At 40.9% G+C, this 21,727-nt stretch overlaps 1 protein-coding gene across 1 annotated transcript in view; it reads left to right on the top strand.

Annotated features, from left to right (window-relative positions):
• LOC139757912 (echinoderm microtubule-associated protein-like 6) overlaps nucleotides 1-21,727 on the top strand; it is a gene marked incomplete at its 5' end in the record, with an annotated part of 241,329 nt that overhangs the window by 102,345 nt on the left and 117,257 nt on the right. Inside the window, 1 exon segment of the mRNA XM_071678858.1 lies at nucleotides 8,590-8,785. Coding sequence (XP_071534959.1) covers nucleotides 8,590-8,785 — 196 coding nt within the window.

Raw genomic sequence — 21,727 nt, 5'->3', positions numbered from 1 at the left:
CATGGGAAGTGGATGCTGCTGCTATTGAACTTAAGAAAGGGGTTGACAGTCAGGCTGTTGATACATGCATGGCCTGCTGTGAGGTGTTTACATATTGATAGGAGTGCTCTCCTTACAGCCAATGCCATTTGTCCTGTTGATTTTTTCACATTGTTTACCTCCTTTTAAAACATTTTTATATCCTATATGAATTTGATGATATTCTTCCTCTTACCATCTCTTACTTTCCCTGCCAACTGTGCAGAGGTAAAGGGGACAAAATGAATGTGCAAATGATAGAGGTAAGTCTAATGAGTATACTTGGTAAAGTGTGTGGGACTGTGGTGATGGAGAGGGTGGTGACATGTACAAAATAAGTGATTGGAGAGGAGCAGTTATAGTTTTGGGAGAGCTAGAGGGTGTTTAGACCAGGTATTAGTGTTAACGGATGTATATGAGAAATACTCTGAGAAAGAATTTTGTATGGCATTCATAGAGCAGGAGAAAGCTTTTGATAGCACTGAGAGAGATGTCTTATTGAAAGTGTTACAGTTATATAGGTCGATGAAAAGTTACTAAATGCAGTGAGGAGTTTTAACTTAGGATGTATGGCATATGTGTGTGTAGGTAAGATTAGGGTGATTGATTCCTTGGGAAGAATAGGCTGTGTCAAGGACGTGCAATGGGTAGGACTGATAGGAAGCAAAGAACTTCAAGTATGACAGTAAAATTGGCAGCAGATGGAATCATAGGGACTGAAGGTAGTCAATGTGTAAAGGAAGGTATGTTAAGAAATTTGTGGAAAGAAGGGTAACTGTCTATAAGGCAAAAGATAAGGATGTCTGAGGGTACAATAGTCCTGACAGTATCATACAGATGTGAGTTTTGGGTCTAAAATGCAAAGGAAACAGGTAAGGTGAATGTGTTGAAAATGAATTTTTGAAAGATGTGTGTTGGGATGAATATTGATTGTTTAAGAAATGGCACCATCAGAGTGAGTTTGGGTTGTGAATGTAACGATTGAGAGGGGTGATGAGAGTGTGCTGCAATGTTTAATACATATGGGAAGGATGACTAAAGAAAGGCTGAGGAGGAAGGTTTTTTTGTTAGGAGTGGAAGACACAAAGGGGACCCCAGGAAATGGAAGGATGAAGTAGAGGAGGCCTTGGCATACCTGGGCTTAAACATTTCAGTAGTTAAGATGTGATCATTGGGTAATAAGAATTATGATGATATGATGTGTAGGGAATAATGGACTGTTAATGGGCTGAATGAGAGAATATGATGCAGTCAAGATAAACCATGGCTATAGTTGGCAGGCTATGGTTTAAGGATATTATACATGATGGCTGAAGACTGGATGTGTGCAAGTGAGGCTCTTGTTTGCTTGCTCTTGACTCTCCCTCCCAAAGGCAGCAACAGGGAATTAGGTATAAAAATGCCACATCTTATGAAAAAATCATCCTTTTTCCTTTTTAAATTACTTTAGCTTTCCTGTGCTAATGTCTGAGTTCTCTCATTTTGTTATTATTATTTTGCTTTGTTGCTGTCTCCCGCATTAGCGAGGTAGCGCAAGGAAACAGATGAAAGAATGGCTCAACCCACCCACATACACATGTCCACACATGCAAATATACATACCTATACATCTCAACGTATATACATATATACACACACAAACATATACATATATACACATGTGCATAATTCATACTGTTTGCTTTTATTCATTCCCATCGCCACCCCACCACACATGAAATAACAACCCCCTCCCCCCTCATGTACACGAGGTAGCGCTAGAAAGACAGCAAAGGCCCCATTCGTGCGCACTCAGTCTCTAGCTGTCATGTAATGATGTACCGAAACCACAGCTCCCTTTCCACATCCAGGCCCCACAGAACTTTCCATGGTTTACCCCAGACGCCTCACATGCCCTGGTTCAATCCATTGACAGCACATCAACCCCGGTATACCACATCGTTCCAATTCACTCTATTCCTTGCACACCTTTCACCCTCCTGCATGTTCAGGCCCCGATCACTCAAAATCTTTTTCACTCCATCTCTCCTCCTCCAATTTGGTCTCCCACTTCTCCTCGTTCCCTCCACCTCTGACACATATATCCTCTTGGTCAATCTTTCCTCACTCATTCTCTCCATGTGACCAAACCATTTCAAAACACCCTCTTCTGCTCTCTCAACCACACTCTTTTTATTGCCACACATCTCTCTTACCCTTACATTACTTACTCGATCAAACCACCTCACACCACATATTGTCCTCAAACATCTCATTTCCAGCACATCCACCCTCCTGTGCACAACTCTATCCATAGCCCACGCCTTGCAACCATACAACATTGTTGGAACCACTATTCCTTCAAACATACCCATTTTTGCTTTCCAAGATAATGTTCTCGACTTCCACACATTCTTCAAGGCTCCCAGAATTTTTGCCCCCTCCCCACCCTGTGATTCACTTCCACTTCCATGGTTCCATCCGCTGCCAAATCCACTCCCAGATATCTGAAACACTTCACTTCCTCCAGTTTTTCTCCATTCAAACTTACCTCCCAATTGACTTGACCCTCAACCCTATTGTACCTAATAACCTTGCTCTTATTCACATTTACTCTCAACTTTCTTCTTTCTTACACTTTACCAAACTCAGTCACCAGCTTCTGCAGTTTCTCACACAAATCAGCCACCAGCGCTGTATCATCAGCGAACAACAACTGACTCACTTCCCAAGCTCTCTCATCCACAACAGACTGCATACCTGCCCCTCTTTCCAAAACCCTTGCATTCACCTCCCTAACAACCCCATCCATAAACAAATTAAACAACCAAGGAGACATCACACACCCCTGCCGCAAACCTACATTCACTGAGAACCAATCACTTTCCTCTCTTCCTACACGTACACATGCCTTACATCCTCGATAAAAACTTTTCACTGCTTCTAACAACTTGCCTCCCACACCATATATTCTTAATACCTTCCACAGAGCATCTCTATCAACTCTATCATATGCCTTCTCCAGATCCATAAATGCTACATACAAATTCATTTGCTTTTCCAAGTATTTCTCACATACATTCTTGAAAGCAAACACCTGATCCACACATCCTCTACCACTTCTGAAACCACACTGCTCTTCCCCAATCTGATGCTCTGTACATGCCTTCACCCTCTCAGTCAATACCCTCACATATAATTTACCAGGAATACTCAACAAACTTTTTTTTTTTTTTTTTTATACCTCGTCGCTGTCTCCCGCGTTTGCGAGGTAGCGCAAGAAACAGACGAAAGAAATGGCCCAACCCCCCCATACACATGTACATACACACGTCCACACACGCAAATATACATACCTACACAGCCTTCCATGGTTCACCCCGGACGCTTCACATGCCTTGATTCAATCCACTGACAGCACGTCAAACCCTGTATACCACATCGCTCCAATTCACTCTATTCCTTGCCCTCCTTTCACCCTCCTGCATGTTCAGGCCCCGATCACACAAAATCCTCTTCACTCCATCTTTCCACCTCCAATTTGGTCTCCCTCTTCTCCTCGTTCCCTCCACCTCCGACACATATATCCTCTTGGTCAATCTTTCCTCACTCATTCTCTCCATGTGCCCAAACCATTTCAAAACACCCTCTTCTGCTCTCTCAACCACGCTCTTTTTATTTCCACACATCTCTCTCTCCCTCACGTTACTTACTCGATCAAACCACCTCACACCACACATTGTCCTCAAACATCTCATTTCCAGCACATCCATCCTCCTGCGCACAACTCTATCCATAGCCCACGCCTCGCAACCATACAACATTGTTGGAACCACCATTCCTTCAAACATACCCATTTTTGCTTTCCGAGATAATGTTCTCGACTTCCACACATTTTTCAAGGCTCCCAAAATTTTCGCCCCCTCCCCCACCCTATGATCCACTTCCGCTTCTATGGTTCCATCCGCTGACAGATCCACTCCCAGATATCTAAAACACTTCACTTCCTCCAGTTTTTCTCCATTCAAACTCACCTCCCAATTGACTTGACCCTCAACCCTACTGTACCTAATAACCTTGCTCTTATTCACATTTACTCTTAACTTTCTTCTTCCACACACTTTATCAAACTCCGTCACCAGCTTCTGCAGTTTCTCACATGAATCCGCCACCAGCGCTGTATCATCAGCGAACAACAACTGACTCACTTCCCAAGCTCTCTCATCCCCAACAGACTTCATACTTGCCCCTCTTTCCAAGACTCTTGCATTTACCTCCCTAACAACCCCATCCATAAACAAATTAAACAACCATGGAGACATCACACACCCCTGCCGCAAACCTACATTCACTGAGAACCAATCACTTTCCTCTCTTCCTACACGTACACATGCCTTACATCCTCGATAAAAACTTTTCACTGCTTCTAACAACTTGCCTCCCACACCATATATTCTTAATACCTTCCACAGAGCATCTCTATCAACTCTATCATATGCCTTCTCCAGATCCATAAATGCTACATACAAATCCATTTGCTTTTCTAAGTATTTCTCACATACATTCTTCAAAGCAAACACCTGATCCACACATCCTCTACCACTTCTGAAACCACACTGCTCTTCCCCAATCTGATGCTCTGTACATGCCTTCACCCTCTCAATCAATACCCTCCCATATAATTTACCAGGAATACTCAACAAACTTATACCTCTGTAATTTGAGCACTCACTCTTATCCCCTTTGCCTTTGTACAATGGCACTATGCACGCATTCCGCCAATCCTCAGGCACCTCACCATGAGTCATACATACATTAAATAACCTTACCAACCAGTCAACAATACAGTCACCCCCTTTTTTAATAAATTCCACTGCAATACCATCCAAACCTGCTGCCTTGCCGGCTTTCATCTTCCGCAAAGCTTTTACTACCTCTTCTCTGTTTACCAAATCATTTTCCCTAACCCTCTCACTTTGCACACCACCTCGACCCAAACACCCTATATCTGCCACTCTGTCATCAGACACATTCAACAAACCTTCAAAATACTCATTCCATCTCCTTCTCACATCACCACTACTTGTTATCACCTCCCCATTTACGCCCTTCACTGAAGTTCCCATTTGCTCCCTTGTCTTATGCACCCTATTTACCTCCTTCCAGAACATCTTTTTATTCTCCCTAAAATTTAATGATACTCTCTCACCCCAACTCTCATTTGCCCTTTTTTTCACCTCTTGCACCTTTCTCTTGACCTCCTGTCTCTTTCTTTTATACTTCTCCCACTCAATTGCATTTTTTCCTTGCAAAAATCGTCCAAATGCCTCTCTCTTCTCTTTCACTAATACTCTTACTTCTTCATCCCACCACTCACTACCCTTTCTAAACAGCCCACCTCCCACTCTTCTCATGCCACAAGCATCTTTTGCGCAATCCATCATTGATTCCCTAAATACATCCCATTCCTCCCCCACTCCCCTTACTTCCATTGTTCTCACCTTTTTCCATTCTGTACACAGTCTCTCCTGATACTTCCTCACACAGGTCTCCTTCCCAAGCTCACTTACTCTCACCACCTTCTTCACCCCAACATTCACTCTTCTTTTCTGAAAACCCATACTAATCTTCACCTTAGCCTCCACAAGATAATGATCAGACATCCCTCCAGTTGCACCTCTCAGCACATTGACATCCAAAAGTCTCTCTTTCGCACGATTGTCAATTAACACGTAATCCAATAACGCTCTCTGGCCATCTCTCCTACTTACATAAGTATACTTATGTATATCTCGCTTTTTAAACCAGGTATTCCCAATCATCAGTCCTTTTTCAGCACATAAATCTACAAGCTCTTCACCATTTCCATTTACAACACTGAACACCCCATGCATACCAATTATTCCCTCAACTGCCACATTACTCACCTTTGCATTCAAATCACCCATCACTATAACCCGGTCTCGTGCATCAAAACCGCTAACACACTCATTTAGCTGCTCCCAAAACACTTGCCTCTCATGATCTTTCTTCTCATGCCCAGGTGCATATGCACCAATAATCACCCACCTCTCTCCATCAACTTTCAATTTTACCCATATTAATCGAGAAATATATGCCTCCCACACCATATATTCTTAATACCTTCCACAGAGCATCTCTATCAACTCTATCATATGCCTTCTCCAGATCCATAAATGCTACATACAAATTCATTTGCTTTTCCAAGTATTTCTCACATACATTCTTGAAAGCAAACACCTGATCCACACATCCTCTACCACTTCTGAAACCACACTGCTCTTCCCCAATCTGATGCTCTGTACATGCCTTCACCCTCTCAGTCAATACCCTCCCATATAATTTACCAGGAATACTCAACAAACTTATACCTCTGTAATTTGAGCACTCACTCTTATCCCCTTTGCCTTTGTACAGTGGCACTATGCATGCATTCCGCCAATCCTCAGGCACCTCACCATGAATCATACATACATTAAATAACTTTAGCAACCAGTCAACAATACAGTCACCCCGTTTGTAATAAATTCCACTGCAATGCCATCCAAACCCACTGCTTTGCCAGCTTTCATCTTCCGCAAAGCTTTTAGTACCTCTTCTCTGTTTACCAAATCATCCTCCCTAACCCTCTCACTTTGCACACCACCTCGACCAAAACACCCTATATCTGCCCCTCTATCATCAAACACATTCAACAAACCTTCAAAATACTCACTCATCTCCTTCTCACATCACCATTACTTGTTATCACCTCCCCATTAGCCCCCTTTACTTGAAGTTCCCATTTTGAAGCTCTCATTTTGTATTTTTCATTTATTCATCTTTGTTTTGTATATATATTTTTGATGCATCAGTATACATTACTTTTTAGATGATTTCTCATAAGTGCTTTAAGAATGCTAATGTCCAATACTTCTACTTAATTAGATACCAAAGGCTTTTTCTAATCCAGATATTACAGTTATTACTGAATGTAGGGTAAGATACGAAAGATGCTTTTACACACCAGAACTGTCAATGAAGTTGTCTATATATTTCACCATCTTTAGGCAAGATATTGGAGTATGTTGATTGCATATCATCATTTCTCATCTCATCCCACCCAGGCTTCCTTCGTATGTACCACTACACAAACTTAATGGCCAACCAAGTACGCCAAAGATGACAGTACTGTATATCATTAAGACTTTGCATCTTTACTATACCTTGAGTTTCTGTGTAATGCATCTTTACTATGCCTTGAGTTTCTGTGTAGCTATAATTAAAGTTTGAACCTCCTTAATCCAGCAAAACTGGGACTTGTCCATAGCCAGACCACAGAAAATGCGGGAGAACAGAAATTGACCCCTAAGGGAATGCCCTGTGTAAAATTGCCCAACCCCTAGTCTTACCAGCTCATTCCACATACATATTGCTGTGGTATCAAAGATAGAACAAAGCTTAAAACAGGAAATAAATCAACCATTAATGCATCCAACCAAGGTTTTTATTGTTACATCAGAAGCACAACCAGATCAAGACCCCTCAGTATGTTTGCAGATGTTTTTCATGGCATACAACGCCAATACAGGGCAGATTCGTCAGCATTATACGATTGATCTTGGTCTAAGATTTCTGCTACCACTCACTGTGCATATTCATCCACAAACTTTGTCACAGCTTTATGACAAGTAATTAATGTAATGAACGACCATAGTTTGGTGGTTGGCTTTGGTTGACTGTTGATACTGTTGTTTTATTGTTATATTCAAGGCAGCCAGCCCATGCTGAGTCATTCTCAGCCAGGCAGCTGGCTCATACACTTTCTCTCGCCCTATATGTATTGCTGCTGGTTGTTTGATATAGAGTTGGAGTTTTTATCAGTTCTTCTAACATAACCTTACACTACAAGCTTCCATATCAAAACTGCACTTTTCACCGCATACACTGTGTACTGAAATTCCATATTCCCACTTAAACTTGCATAACTATCTTTGCGAATATTCACAGTCATAGTCTAGCTTTAGTTCTCTATAAAAAACTTTGGTCTGCTTGATAAGAATCTCCCCAGAAATTCTTACACCTTCATTACGTGGAGTTTAAACTACTTTATAAGTGCACTGTCTAATTCTGTACTCCTGGTATCTTTCAAAGTTTTTCGAAACTTAAAACTTCTGGCTCTCAGTTTCAGCAAAAAAATTAATATAAGAAATTAACAGGGCTGTTAATCAGCTCAGCTGCAGTGCAAACAAATTTTGGTGCCTTAGTGCAGCTAACATCACCACCCTGGTGGCAGATTCAAAATGTGCCAGACCACAAAGCACCAGATTAGAGAGGTACAACCTGTATAAGAACGTACATTGGTCATTCAGAACATTTATTTCTTCAAATTGTCAGATTTTCTCAGTATGCAAATATTCCATATTAGTGTACCATTTTCATTTTTTTCAGCATTATTTTCATATTATTTTGATGTATACTTACAGTCTATCAGTTTTATCAGCTCTTGTGATATCACACATTAGTACTATAGTGAAAGAAAAACCCATGGAAATACATCATGATTCATACTTGCATATTTGATTTTTAAAGGGTCACAGAAAAGGCGAAGTCTGGGGTCTTGACACCCACCCAAGGCTGAGTGAGGCAGTGACAGTGGGTGATGACAACACTCTCCGTCGCTGGAGTCTGGAGGGCCAGGCATTGGGTTGCTCTAATCTTAGGAAAACTGCACGCTGTGTACACTTCCACCCAAGCGCTGTATTTCTTGCACTGGGATATCTTGATGGTAAATAAGCAGTTCTGCAATTGTTCTTTGTGTTTCTGATAACGTGGTGCATCTGATGTCTACATAAGTACAGGGTGTATTGTAAACTGTACCTATGATGGCCTTCCTTGGGCATGCTATTTACCCCTTACCTTATCCATGGTGATCTTGCTTGGGTATACTATGCACCCCATAACTTACTCGTGGTTGCCTTCCTTGGGCACACTATACATCCCATAAATTATCCATATTTGCCTTACTTGGGCACACAATGTACCCCATACCTTACCCATGGTGTGGCCTTCCTAGCACACAATTTATTCCATACCCTACCCAAGATATGGGGTACATAGTGTGATAGGGAAGCCAAATGATGAGTAAGTTATGGGGTTCTTTGTGTGCCAAGGAAGCCTCACCATGATTAAGGTAAACAGTAAAGTCGGGGGTTGATGAGAGGACGAGAGCTAAGGAAGGAGTAGCTCTACTCCTCAAGCAGGAGTTTAGGATGGTATGATAGAGTGTAAGGAAGTGAATTCTAGATTGAGATGGGTAAAACTGAAAGTTGATGGTGAGAGATGGATGATTATTGGTGCTTATGCACCAGACCATGAGAAAAATTATCGTGAAAGGCAAGTGTTTTGGGAGCAGGAGGGAGATTGCATCAGTAGTTTTGGTGCACGAGACCAGCTATTAGAGAAAGGTGATTTAAATGAAAGGTAAGTAATGTGGCAGTTGAGGGTGTAATTGGTTCACATGGGATATTCAGTATTATGAATGGAAATGGTGACATATTCCTCACTCATCCCCACATGTGCCTAACCACTAACAAAACCCTCCTACTGCTCTCTAATCACCCTCTTGTTATTTCCTACATTCCTTCCTCCTCTTCCTTACCCCGTCAACTCGACAACCAACCTTTCACACAGCTAGTGCCATCAAATCTCATTTTCAGCAGCTCAACCTCCTGCAGGTGACAACTCTATCATAAGCCACCACTTTACTACAACATTGTTGGAACCACCTAGTCTGTCAAAATACCCATTTTGCTTTCCAATAATGTAGCTGACTTCCATTCTTCAAGGCCCCAGAATTTTCGGCCCCTCTCCCAAGCAAGATAGCTCCACTTCCATTTGCAGGTGCTGGCACCGCCTGATGCATAAGTCCGATATCAAAACAGTCACTTCCTCCAGTTTTTCCCAGTCAAACCATCAAATCCAATTGCTTAATGGCTCGATTCCCTCCAATTCTTGATATGTAACTTCATGTCACTTTACCTTCTTAACCTTGCTAATCCACAAAACTTTTCAAAATTGATTATCAACACTATCTGCAGTTTTCTACATATATACCCACTAAGCGCTGTAATCACACACAACAACTATCTTTCACTCAATGCAATCTCATCCCCAACAAGAAACTCATACATGACCTCTTTTCAAAATCTAGATGTTTACAATCCTAAAACAACATACAACAAATTTAAACTAACCATGTAAACAATACCCCTAACCGAAGAGCATTCACTGGAACCAATCCTTCCTTCTTTCCAAACGACACATAGCCTACGATCCTCGATAAAAACTTTCACTGCTTCTAACAACTTTCCTCCCACACCAATATTCTTATATATTCTTAATACCTTCCACAGAGCATCTCTATCAACTCTATCATATGCCTTCTCCAGATCCATAAATGCTACATACAAATCCATTTGCTTTTCTAAGTATTTCTCACATACATTCTTCAAAGCAAACACCTGATCCACACATCCTCTACCACTTCTGAAACCACACTGCTCTTCCCCAATCTGATGCTCTGTACATGCCTTCACCCTCTCAATCAATACCCTCCCATATAATTTACCAGGAATACTCAACAAACTTATACCTCTGTAATTTGAGCACTCACTCTTATCCCCTTTGCCTTTGTACAATGGCACTATGCACGCATTCCGCCAATCCTCAGGCACCTCACCATGAGTCATACATACATTAAATAACCTTACCAACCAGTCAACAATACAGTCACCCCCTTTTTTAATATATTCCACTGCAATACCATCCAAACCTGCTGCCTTGCCGGCTTTCATCTTCCGCAAAGCTTTCACTACCTCTTCTCTGTTTACCAAATCATTTTCCCTAACCCTCTCACTTTGCACACCACCTCGACCAAAACACCCTATATCTGCCACTCTATCATCAAACACATTCAACAAACCTTCAAAATACTCACTCCATCTCCTTCTCACATCACCACTACTTGTTATCACCTCCCCATTTACGCCCTTCACTGAAGTTCCCATTTGCTCCCTTGTCTTATGCACTTTATTTACCTCCTTCCAGAACATCTTTTTATTCTCCCTAAAATTTAATGATACTCTCTCACCCCAACTCTCATTTGCCCTTTTTTTCACCTCTTGCACCTTTCTCTTGACCTCCTGTCTCTTTCTTTTATACATCTCCCACTCAATTGCATTTTTTCCCTGCAAAAATCGTCTAAATGCCTCTCTCTTCTCTTTCACTAACATTCTTACTTCTTCATCCCACCACTCACTACCCTTTCTAATCAACCCACCTCCCACTCTTCTCATGCCACAAGCATCTTTTGCGCAATCCATCACAGCTTGTGGAATTGTGTGTTAAAAAAACACTGTTGATTGGAAGTACCTGCTTTAGAAAGAGAGATACACACAAGATTACACTGTGTAACAAAATTTTTGTTCTTGAGTAGTGTTATTTCTTAATTGTTTACTTGTAAAAATTAGAGGAAAAGGCTATTATTCCTTTCAAACTTTGCTTTTGATGACACCAGAACAGTGATATTTATAATCTACCTGTTTCCAGTTGGACAACAAGCAAATTTACACATTTTTCTTCACATAAAGTCAGAATAACAACATATAAATCAAAATTAACATGTATTTACACTAATGTTAAACAAAAGTGATCACAAAAGATTTAGATATCAGTGGTTTTTTGAGATATACAATTGTGCTATAAATCACTCACAAATCAGACCCCAACTATAATCCTCCATCATGTTCTTGTTATATTTCCTTGGTACCAGCTTTCAAAGTCCAGTATATCCTCATGGAAGCGTTTGCCTTGGTCCTTCATATGTGATCCCATGTTCTTCTTTAATTTATCAAGATGAGTGTCAAGGATATGGACTTTGAGGGACATTGTGCAGTCCATTTTGTTGTAGTTCTTCACCATAGTCTCAACCAGCGCCACATAGTTTTTGGCTTTGTGATTGCCCTGGAAGCCCCAAACCACTGCAACAAAGCTGTACCAGGCTGATTTCTCCCTCTTAGTGAGCTTCTTGGGAATTCCTTGCACTTCAGGATCTTCTTTACCTGTGGTCCAACGAAGACACCAGCTTTGACCTTTGCCTCAGACAGCTCAGGGAAGACATCTTGAAGGTACTTGAAGGCTGTAGACTGCCAATCTAGAGTTGTGACAAGTTGTTTCATAAGGCCTAATTTTATGTACAGTGGTAGCATCAACACCTGGAGGTCTGTCAGTGGCTCGTACTTGACGTTCTTGGGAATAGGGTCTGCTGTGGCTGGTCCTGCCTGTGGTAGTGCACTGCGGGTCCCTGTTGCCCCAAAGGCAAAGATAGCTGCTCTTTATTTGGAGGAGTGGCTGGCACCAGGACAATGGATGGAAGGTCCGGATATGCGATAGCAGGTGCATTCTTGCTAGTCCAAGGTTTTGAAGGTCCACCATGCAGGAGTAGCAATTGCTTAAGTGGTCAGTGGGTTCCTGCCAAATTCTTGGGATAGTGAACTTCATGGCTCTCTTTTCCCTTCTGTATCATCCTGCAAAAGAACATAAATATAAAATTGTGATTATGAAAAAAAATTATATGTTTATTTATGAATTTATTTCACCCATAATTAATGTGTAAGAGATCCTCACAATATATTTCATATATTTCTTTCAGTGACATTGAAAATTCAAGAGAAAAGAAAATGAAAAAATTTTAATTTCAAGAATTCTAAAGTGTTATAAAGTGGGGGAGAAAGAGAACTTCCCACATATTCCCTGCATGTCATAGAAAATGACTAAAATAGGAGGGAGTGGGGGGCTGAAAATCCTCCCCTCCCATTTTAATTTTCCAAAAGAAGGAACAGAGAAGGGGGCCAGGTGAGGATATTACCTCTAAGACTCAGTCCTCCATTCTTAATGCTACCTCGCTAATGCGGGAAATGGCGAATATGTATGAAAAAAATTCCACCATCCAAACAAGCAACAGTTGTCTATCATACCTTCCAGTTTTTCTTCAGTGCTCACAGGTGAAATGAGGAGCCCAGAATATGTCTTGATCCCCAACAGGCATGCTGAAATATGCCTAGTAGGCCTCACATATTTTTGCTGATGCTGCCACAGTATACTTTTTTGCTCTTGTGATAAATTGGCCACCTACAGACATAGCAAAATGTGTCTGCCAGATGTTTGAAGCCTCTAGATGCCATCTCAGAAAAATGTGTGTATATGTATCCACTTAGGCAGGTGGATCTAATACTAAATGGTTAGCTTAAGGCTCTTATATTCATACTACTGTTCATATTACTGGAATGTTTTAGAAAGTTTTGTATCAACTACTCAGTAATGAAAAATTGATGAATTTCAATATCGCTGTCCTGATCACAAAAACAAAGTTTTAAGGGAGTAATAGCCATTTTCTATACTTTTTAGACAATCACTTAGAAAGTCACACTTATTACACAGAAACCAAAAAAAGTAGAAAAGTTTTAGTCTTATGCATCTAAGTAGGAGAGATGGTCATATGTCATTATTACATTGCTTATTGATTGTTAGATGTGTAAAAGAGAGACTTTTGGATGTTAATGTGCTGAGAGGGGCAGCTTTTAGGTTGTCTGATCACCTACCTTGTGGAGGCGAGGGTGAAGATTTGTAGAAGTTTACAAAAAAGGGGAAACAGTATCAAGGAGAAGAGAGTGCAGAGTAAATAAGCTTGGAAAGTAGATTTGTGTGAAGAAATACCAGCAGAGATTGAGTGTAGAATAGCAAAAGTGAGAGCTAATAAAGCAAGGAGAGAAATTGAGGAATGGAGGTATTTAGGGAAACAGTGATTGCATGTGCAAGAAATGCATGTGGTATGAGAAAGGTGGGAGATGAGCAGATTATAAAGGGTAATTAGTGGTGGGATGAAGAAATAAAGCTGCTAGAAAAAGAGAACAGATGTGTTTGGGCAGTACTTACAGGGAATGAGTGCAAATGATTGGGAGATGTATGAGTGAAAGCACCAGGAGGCCAAGAGGAAGGTGCAGGGGTTGAAAAAAGGGCAAAGTAGAGTTGGGGTGAGAGAGTATCATTAAACTTTAGGAAGAATAAAAAGATGTTTGGAGAGAGGTAAATTATAATGGGTGAAAGAGAAGAGGAGATGGGAACATCAGTGAGGGGAGCAAAGGGAAAGTTGTAACTAGTAGGGATAGAGTGAGGAGATTGAGTATTTTGAAGTATTGTTAAATGTGTCTGATGATAGATTGGCAGATGTAGGGTGTTTTGGTTGGGGTTGCATGCAAAGCAAGAGAATCGTGAGGAGTGTTTTGATGAGAAAAAAAGTGGTGAAAGCCTTGCATAAGATGAGATGTAGCAAGGCAACAGGAGTCGATGGTGTTGCAATTGATTTTATGAAGAAAGAAGAGTGACTGTGTTGTTGATTGGTTGGTAAGGATATTCATTTTATGTATGGATCATGGTGAAGTGCCTGAAGATCAGCAGAATTCATGTATAGTACTACTGTATAAAAGCAAAGGGGATAAAGGTTAGTGTTCAAGCTACTGGGGTATAAGTTTTGTTGAGTATACCTGATACATTATATGGGAGGGTATTGATTGAGAGGGCACTTTACCATGATCCATTCATACACTGGATACCGTTACCAACCAATCAACAACACAGTCATCTCTTTTCTCAATAAACTCAACAATAAAACCATCCACTCCCACCACCTTGCAGCATTTTATATTTTACAAGGCTTTCACCATCTCTTCTCTCTTCACAAAACCACTCTCCATGCCTCTCTTACTTCACATACCACCTTGAGCAAAACTCTGTACTTATGTTACTCTGTTATCAAGCACATTTAACAACCCCTCAAAATACTCACTCCATCTACTCACCTCATCACTATCTATTATCACTTTCCCCCTTACCCCCTTCACCAATATTCCCATTTGTTCTCATGCCTTTCACACATTATTCACCTCCTTCCAAAGCATCTTATTATCCTCCCTAAAGTTTTATGATGCTCTATCACCCCAACTTTCATTGCCCTCTTTTTCAACCACTGCACTGTCCTTTTGACCTCCTGCCACTTTCTCTTATACATCTCCCAATCATTTGCACTCCTTCCCTATAAGTACTGCCCAAATGCCTCTCTTTTCTCTTTCATTAGCAACTTTACTTCTTCATCCCTCTTCTCACTACCCTTTGTAATCTGCCCACTTCCCACATACTTCTTCATCCCTCCACTCACTACCCTTTCTAATTTGCCCACTTCCCACCTTACACATGCTATATGCATCTCTTGTATATGTTATCATTGCTTCCCTAAATACCTCTCATTTCTCATCCATTCCTCTCACTTCAACTGCCCTCACTCTGCCATTCTACACTCGATCACTCCTTATATTTCTTCACACATGTCTCCTTTCCAAGCTCACCTACTCTCACTACACTGTCTTGTCCCTGACATTGTTTCCTCTTTCTCAAAAACCTCTACAAATCTTGACCTTCACCTCGACAAGATTGCGATCAGACATCCCACCATCTGCCCCTCTTAGCACATTTACATCCAAAAGTCTCTCTTATACATGCCTGTCAATTAATATGCAATCAGATAATGCCCTTTGACCATCTCTCTTACTCATATTCACATACTTGTGTAAATCTCTCTTCTTAGACCAGTTATTCCCAATCAATACTTTTTTCAGCGCTCAATTTCACAAGTTCTTCATTTCCATTCATAATACTGAATACCCCATTTGAACCGATTATATGCTCAACTGCCTCATTGCTTACCATCACATTTACATCACCCATCACTGATACCTGGTCTCATTTACCAAAACTACTGATACAATCACCCAGGTGCTCCCAAAATACTCGCCTCTCATGATCTTTCTTCTCATGGTCAGGTACATAAGCACCAATGACTGGTCAACCAAGATTTCGTCATATGGAAAAAAAATATCTGTTTCATATGTAGTTCTGCATGCTGAATCGAAATATGTTTTCAGAATTTCTCTATCACCCATAGTTTTTTGTTCCAGCATACTTGCATATCATTATGTACAGTGTATATGTACCAGTGCTCTACAGAGAATTTGAAACAAAAAGTTTAACCAACACAGCTATTTTCATTATTTGTGAAGTGCAATAGATTTTTTTTAAAGCACAAACCTAGATAAATGAGTCACCAGGGGCCTGCAGAAACACAACTGGAAATGGTGGGATATTCAAATAGTGCCCACTTCTGAGTAGCAGTTCTCTGTCAGTTGCAGGCCAGAACTCACTGTGTAAACAGTCTTTACCACTCTGATGACAGATTGTGCTTTTGTGTATTCAAGTGTTGTGCTGATACCCCATCAACCATTATAATGCCAAGAAATTGTGTAAATTGTTCAAATTCTTTTTGCTGCATCTGCGGTGAATTTACATTCATATTGCAGAAACGCTCTTACACACCGCTCATTAAAAAATGCTATGAGCATTACTTTGGTTGTAAAGTGGATGGCCAGGATTATTGGGCCCCCCATATTTGTTGTGTCACATGTCAGGCTTCCCATAGCATGGGCAAAAGGCTCACACCATATGCCTTTTGCCATTCCAATGGTTTGGAGAGAACCCAAAGATCACATTTCGGATTGCGATTCTGCCTGACAAATGTAAATGGTATAACATCAGAATCCAAGCATACAGTTAAATATCCTAAATCACCTTCTGCTGTGACACTACCTCATAGTCAGGAATTACCTGTGCCAGATCCTCCAAGAAACATGACACTGAGTGATGTTGAATCTGGTGATGAGAAAGTAGACCAAGTAGAGGACAATATGGATCCAACATTTGAAGCAAGCTGTACTTCAACTGAACCACATTTGCTGAGTCAAGGAGATCCTGTTGATCTTGTCCATGATTTAAATTTTTCTTAGGAGCAAGCCAAACTTTTGGGGTCCAGGTTGATTGGCTGGAATCTTTTCAGAATGGAACTAAAGTTTGTTTTTTTTTGTAATTGCATGTTGTTCTCAAAGATTTTTCCCCTCTTGAAGATGGTCTGGTGTTCTGCAATGATGTACATTCTGTTATGGAGGCACTTGACCATGAGTATAACACAGGTGAGTGGCACTTATTTATTGACTCATCAAAAGTAAGCTTGAAGGGGGTTCTACTCGTCAATGGAAATAAGTTTCCCTCTGTTCCTTTGGCTCACGCAGCTAACATGAAGAAGCATTTGTTAACATTAAGCTTCATTTGGAAAAAAATCAAGTGTGGTGACCTAAAGGTTTTGGCACTTTTGTTCGGAATGCAACTTGGTTACACGGAGTTCTTTTGTTTCCTCTGTCAGTGGGATAACTGGGACAAGAAAAAATCATTATGTAAAGAAAGTGTTGCCAAAATGAGCATCAATGACTCCATGGAAGAAGAATGTCATCAATCTTCCTCTTGTTGATCCTGAGAAAATTTTTCTGCTTCCTTTGCACATTAAGCTTGGGTTGATGAAGAACTTCGTTAAAGGTATGGATAAAACTGGCCATGGATCCACATATTTGAGGAAAAAAACCCCAGAATCAGTGATGCAAAAATCTGTTGGACCACAGATCAGGGACCTGCTTCGAGATGAAAAGTTTGATGAAGAGCTAAATGAAGTTGAAAAAACTGCATGGCTGTCATTTAAGAAAGCTTGCAAAGATTTTTGGGGACTCACAGATGAGAAAATTTCTGTGATGTTGTAAGAGATCTGTTGAATTCATATAAAGCTCTGGGGTGCAATATTAGTCTGAAAATTCACTTTTTGCCCTTGTGCTTAGACTTTTCCCAGAGAATCTTGGGGCAGTCAGTGATGAGCATGGCAAAAGATTTCACTAGGACATTTTGCACATAGAAAAGCAGTACCAAAGAAAGTGGATCCCCTCTATGTTGGCAGATTACTGCTTGACACTAAGGAGGGATGTTCTTGAGGCCAAAACTTTTACACTTCTCCATTTTAGAGGTAGGTTTTTATGTGTAATACCAGACTTATTTATGAATGAGTAATGTACTCTTGTTTTAGGATTTGATTGCTCTATTGCTTAAAAACAATGCCTGTTTAGAATATTCTAAAAACAGATTCGAATTCAGCATAAAAAGTAGTACAAGGTCCACCTATTTTAGTTTGTTGGACAAAAAAAGTTAGAATTTTGTTGACCAGTGACCCTACCACCTTTCACTATCCACTTTCAGTTTTGCCCTCATCAATCTAAAATTTACTTTCTTACACTCTGTCACACACTCCCATCACTCCTGCTTTCTGTTCTTCCCCTTTACCCTTGAGTTTCATTTCACTCAGAGCCAGAACATCCAAGATTTGTAAGTGGCATTTGTGGATCTGGAGAAGTCATACTGTAGGGTTGATAGAGATGCCCTGTGGAAGATCTTAAGAATATATGGTGTGGGAGGTAAGCTGCTAGAAGCTTATCAAGGGTAATGCATGTGTACAAGTAGGAAACAAGGAAAGTGAGTGGTTTCCAGTGGCCAGTCTGTGGCAGAGCTGTGTGATGTCACCATGGTTGTTTGATTTGTTTATGGAAAGAGTGATGAGAGGGGTAAATGCAAGAGTTTTGGAGTGAAGGTTGAGTATGCATTCTGTTGGGGATGAGGGGGCCTGGGAAGTGACTCAGCTGTTGCTCACCAATGATAACACTGGTGGCTGATTTGAGTGAGAAACTGCAGAAGCTGGTGACTGAGTTTAGAAAATAGTGTGAAAGGAGAAAAGTGAGAGTAGATGTGAATAAGAGCAAGGTTATTAGATATAGCAGGGTTGAGGGACAAGTTAATTGGGATGTAAGTTTGAATGGAAAAAATTGGAGGATATGAAGAGTTTTGGATATCTGGGAGTAGACTTGGCAGCGAATGGAAACATGGAAGTGGAAGCGAGTCATAGGGTAGGGGAGGGGGCAAAGGTTCTGGGAGCAATAAACGATTTGTGGAAAGTGAGAATGTTATATTGGGGGCCAAAAAATGGGTATGTTTAAAGGAATAGTAGTTCCAACGATATTATGTAACTGCGAGGCATGGGCTGTAGATAGGGTTGTGCAGAGGAGGGTGGATATGTTAGAAATCAAATGCATGATGACAATATGTGGTGTGAGGTGGTTTGAGTGAATAAGTAATCAAAGGATAAGAGAGATGTGTGGTAATAAAAAGAGTGTGGTTCAGAGAATAGAAGAGGGTACGTTGAAATGGTTTGGACTTATGTAAAGAATGAGTGAGTAAAGGTTGACAAAGAGGATATATGTGTCAGAAGTGGAGAGAACAAGAGAAGTGGGAGACCAAATTGGAGGTAGAAGGATGGTGTGAAAAAGATTTTAAGCAATCAGAGCCTGAACATGCAGGAGGGGGGAAAGGCATGCACAGAATAGAGTGAATTGGAACAGTATGGTATATTAGGGTCTACATGCCCTCAATGGACTGAGCCAGGGCATGTCAAATATTAGGGTTAAATCATGGTAAGGTCTGTGGGACCTGGATGTGGATAGGGAGCTGTGGTTTCTATGCATTAAACATGATAGCTAGAAAATGAGTGTGAGCGGATGTCGCCTTTCTTTGTGTGTTTCCTGGCACTACCTACTGACACAGGGGGCAGTGATTGGATGGAGGAGGAAAAGAGAATGTATATGTTATCACTTTTCTTTTCCATCACACATTTGTGCTGTTTCCTGTGAATGAGGTGGCGTTGGAAAGAGATGAAGGCGAGCAAGTTTGAATATACCCGTGCATATATGTATATGCATGTGTATGTTTGGTGGAGGGAAGAAGGAGAAGCAGGAGACCAAATTAGAAGTGGAAGGGTGGAGTGAAAAAGATTTTGAGGGATCAGGGCCTGAACATACAGGAGGGTGAAAGGTGTGCAGGGGATAGAGTGAATTGGAATGATGTGGTATATTGGGGTCGACATGCTGTCAGTGGATTGAAGCAGGGCATGTGAAGCCTCTGGGGCAAACCATGGAAAGGTCTGTGGGGCCTGGTTGTGGAAAGGGAGCTGTGGTTTTGGTGCATTACACATGACAGTTAGAGACTGAATGTGAATGAATGTGGCCGTTCTTTGTCTGTTCCTGGCACTGCCTTGCTGGGGGTGTTGGTGCTATTTCATGTGTGGCAGGGTGGTGATGGGAATGGATGAAGGCAGCAAGTATGGATATGTACATGTGTATATATCTATATGTCTGTGTCTGTATATGTATGTATACATTGAACTGTATATGTATGTATATGTGCATGTGTGGGCATACATGTGTATGTAGGTGGGTTGGGCCATTTCATCTGTTTCCTTGCACCGCTTCGCTAACGCGGGAGACAATGGTCAAGTATAATGAATAGATAAAAAGTAGAATTATGTGTATGTATATATGTACATATGTATGTATATGTGAAGTGAAGTTAGAGAATATCATTAAACTTTAGGGAGAATGAAAAGATGTTTTGGAAGGAGATAAATAATGGTCAAAAGACAAGAGAACAAAAGGGAACATTGGTTAAGGAGGCAAGTGGGGAAGTGATAACAGACAGTGATGGAGTGAGGTGGAGATGGAGTGAGTATTTTCAAGGATTGTTGAATGTGTTTGATGATAGAATGGCAGATGTAGGGTGTTTTGGTTGGATGGTGTGGGAAGTGAGAGTCAGGGGGGATGGTTTGGTAAAGAGACAAGAGGTGGTGAAATCTTTGCAGAAGATGATATCTGGCAGTGGAAGTGGATGGTATTGCAGTTGAATTTATCAAGGAAGGGGATGACTGTATCGTTGATTTGTTCCTAAGGATATTCACTTTATGTATGGATCAGGGTGAAGTATCCAAGGTTTGGTGGAATGCTTGTGTAGTGCATGTGTAGTGAATGTTCAAACTACAGAGGCATAAGTTTGTTGAGTTGTTGAGTATACTTGGAAAATTGTATGGAAGGGTATTGATTGAAAGGGTGAAGGCTTATACAGAGCATCAGATTGGGGAGGAGCAGTGTGGTTTCAGAAATGGTAGAGGATGTGTGGATCAGGTTTGAAGAATGTGTGTGATAAACAGTTAGAAAATCGATGGATTTGTATATGGCATTTATGGATCTGGAGAATGCATATGAAAGGATTGATAGGATGCTTTGAGGAAGATCATAAGAATATATGGTGTGGGAGGTAAGCTGCTAAAGGCAGTGAGAAGTTTTTATCAAGGTTATAAGGCATGTATACAATTAGGAAGAGAGGAGAGTGATTGATTCCCAGTGAAGGTTAGTCTGCTGCTGGGATGTTTGATGTCACCATGGTTGTTTAATTTGTTTATGGATGGGGTGATTAGGAAGGTAAATGCAAGAGTATTGGAGAAAATGGTGAGAATGCAGTCTGTTGGGGATGAGAGGACCTAGGAAATGAGTCAGTTGTTGTTTGCTGATAATACAGCACTGGTGACTGATTCGAGTGAGAAACTGCAGAAGTTGGTGACTGAGTTTAGAAAAGTGTGTGAAAGGAGGAAGTTGAGAGTAAATGTGAATGAAAGCAAGGTTATTAGCTTCAGTGGGGTTGAAGAACAAGTTAATTGGGATGTAAGTTTGAATGGAGAAAAATTGGAGAAAGTGAAGTGTTTTAGATATTTGGGAGTGGACTTGGCAGCAAATGAAAGCATGGAAGTGGAAGTGAGTCATAGGGTTGGGGAAGGGGCTAAGGTTCTGGGAGCAATGAATAATTTGTGAAA

Source organism: Panulirus ornatus, chromosome 28 (assembly GCF_036320965.1).
Source record: "Panulirus ornatus isolate Po-2019 chromosome 28, ASM3632096v1, whole genome shotgun sequence".
In the NCBI taxonomy this organism is placed as follows: domain Eukaryota; kingdom Metazoa; phylum Arthropoda; class Malacostraca; order Decapoda; family Palinuridae; genus Panulirus; species Panulirus ornatus.
This window is presented reverse-complemented; position numbering and strand designations above follow the sequence as displayed.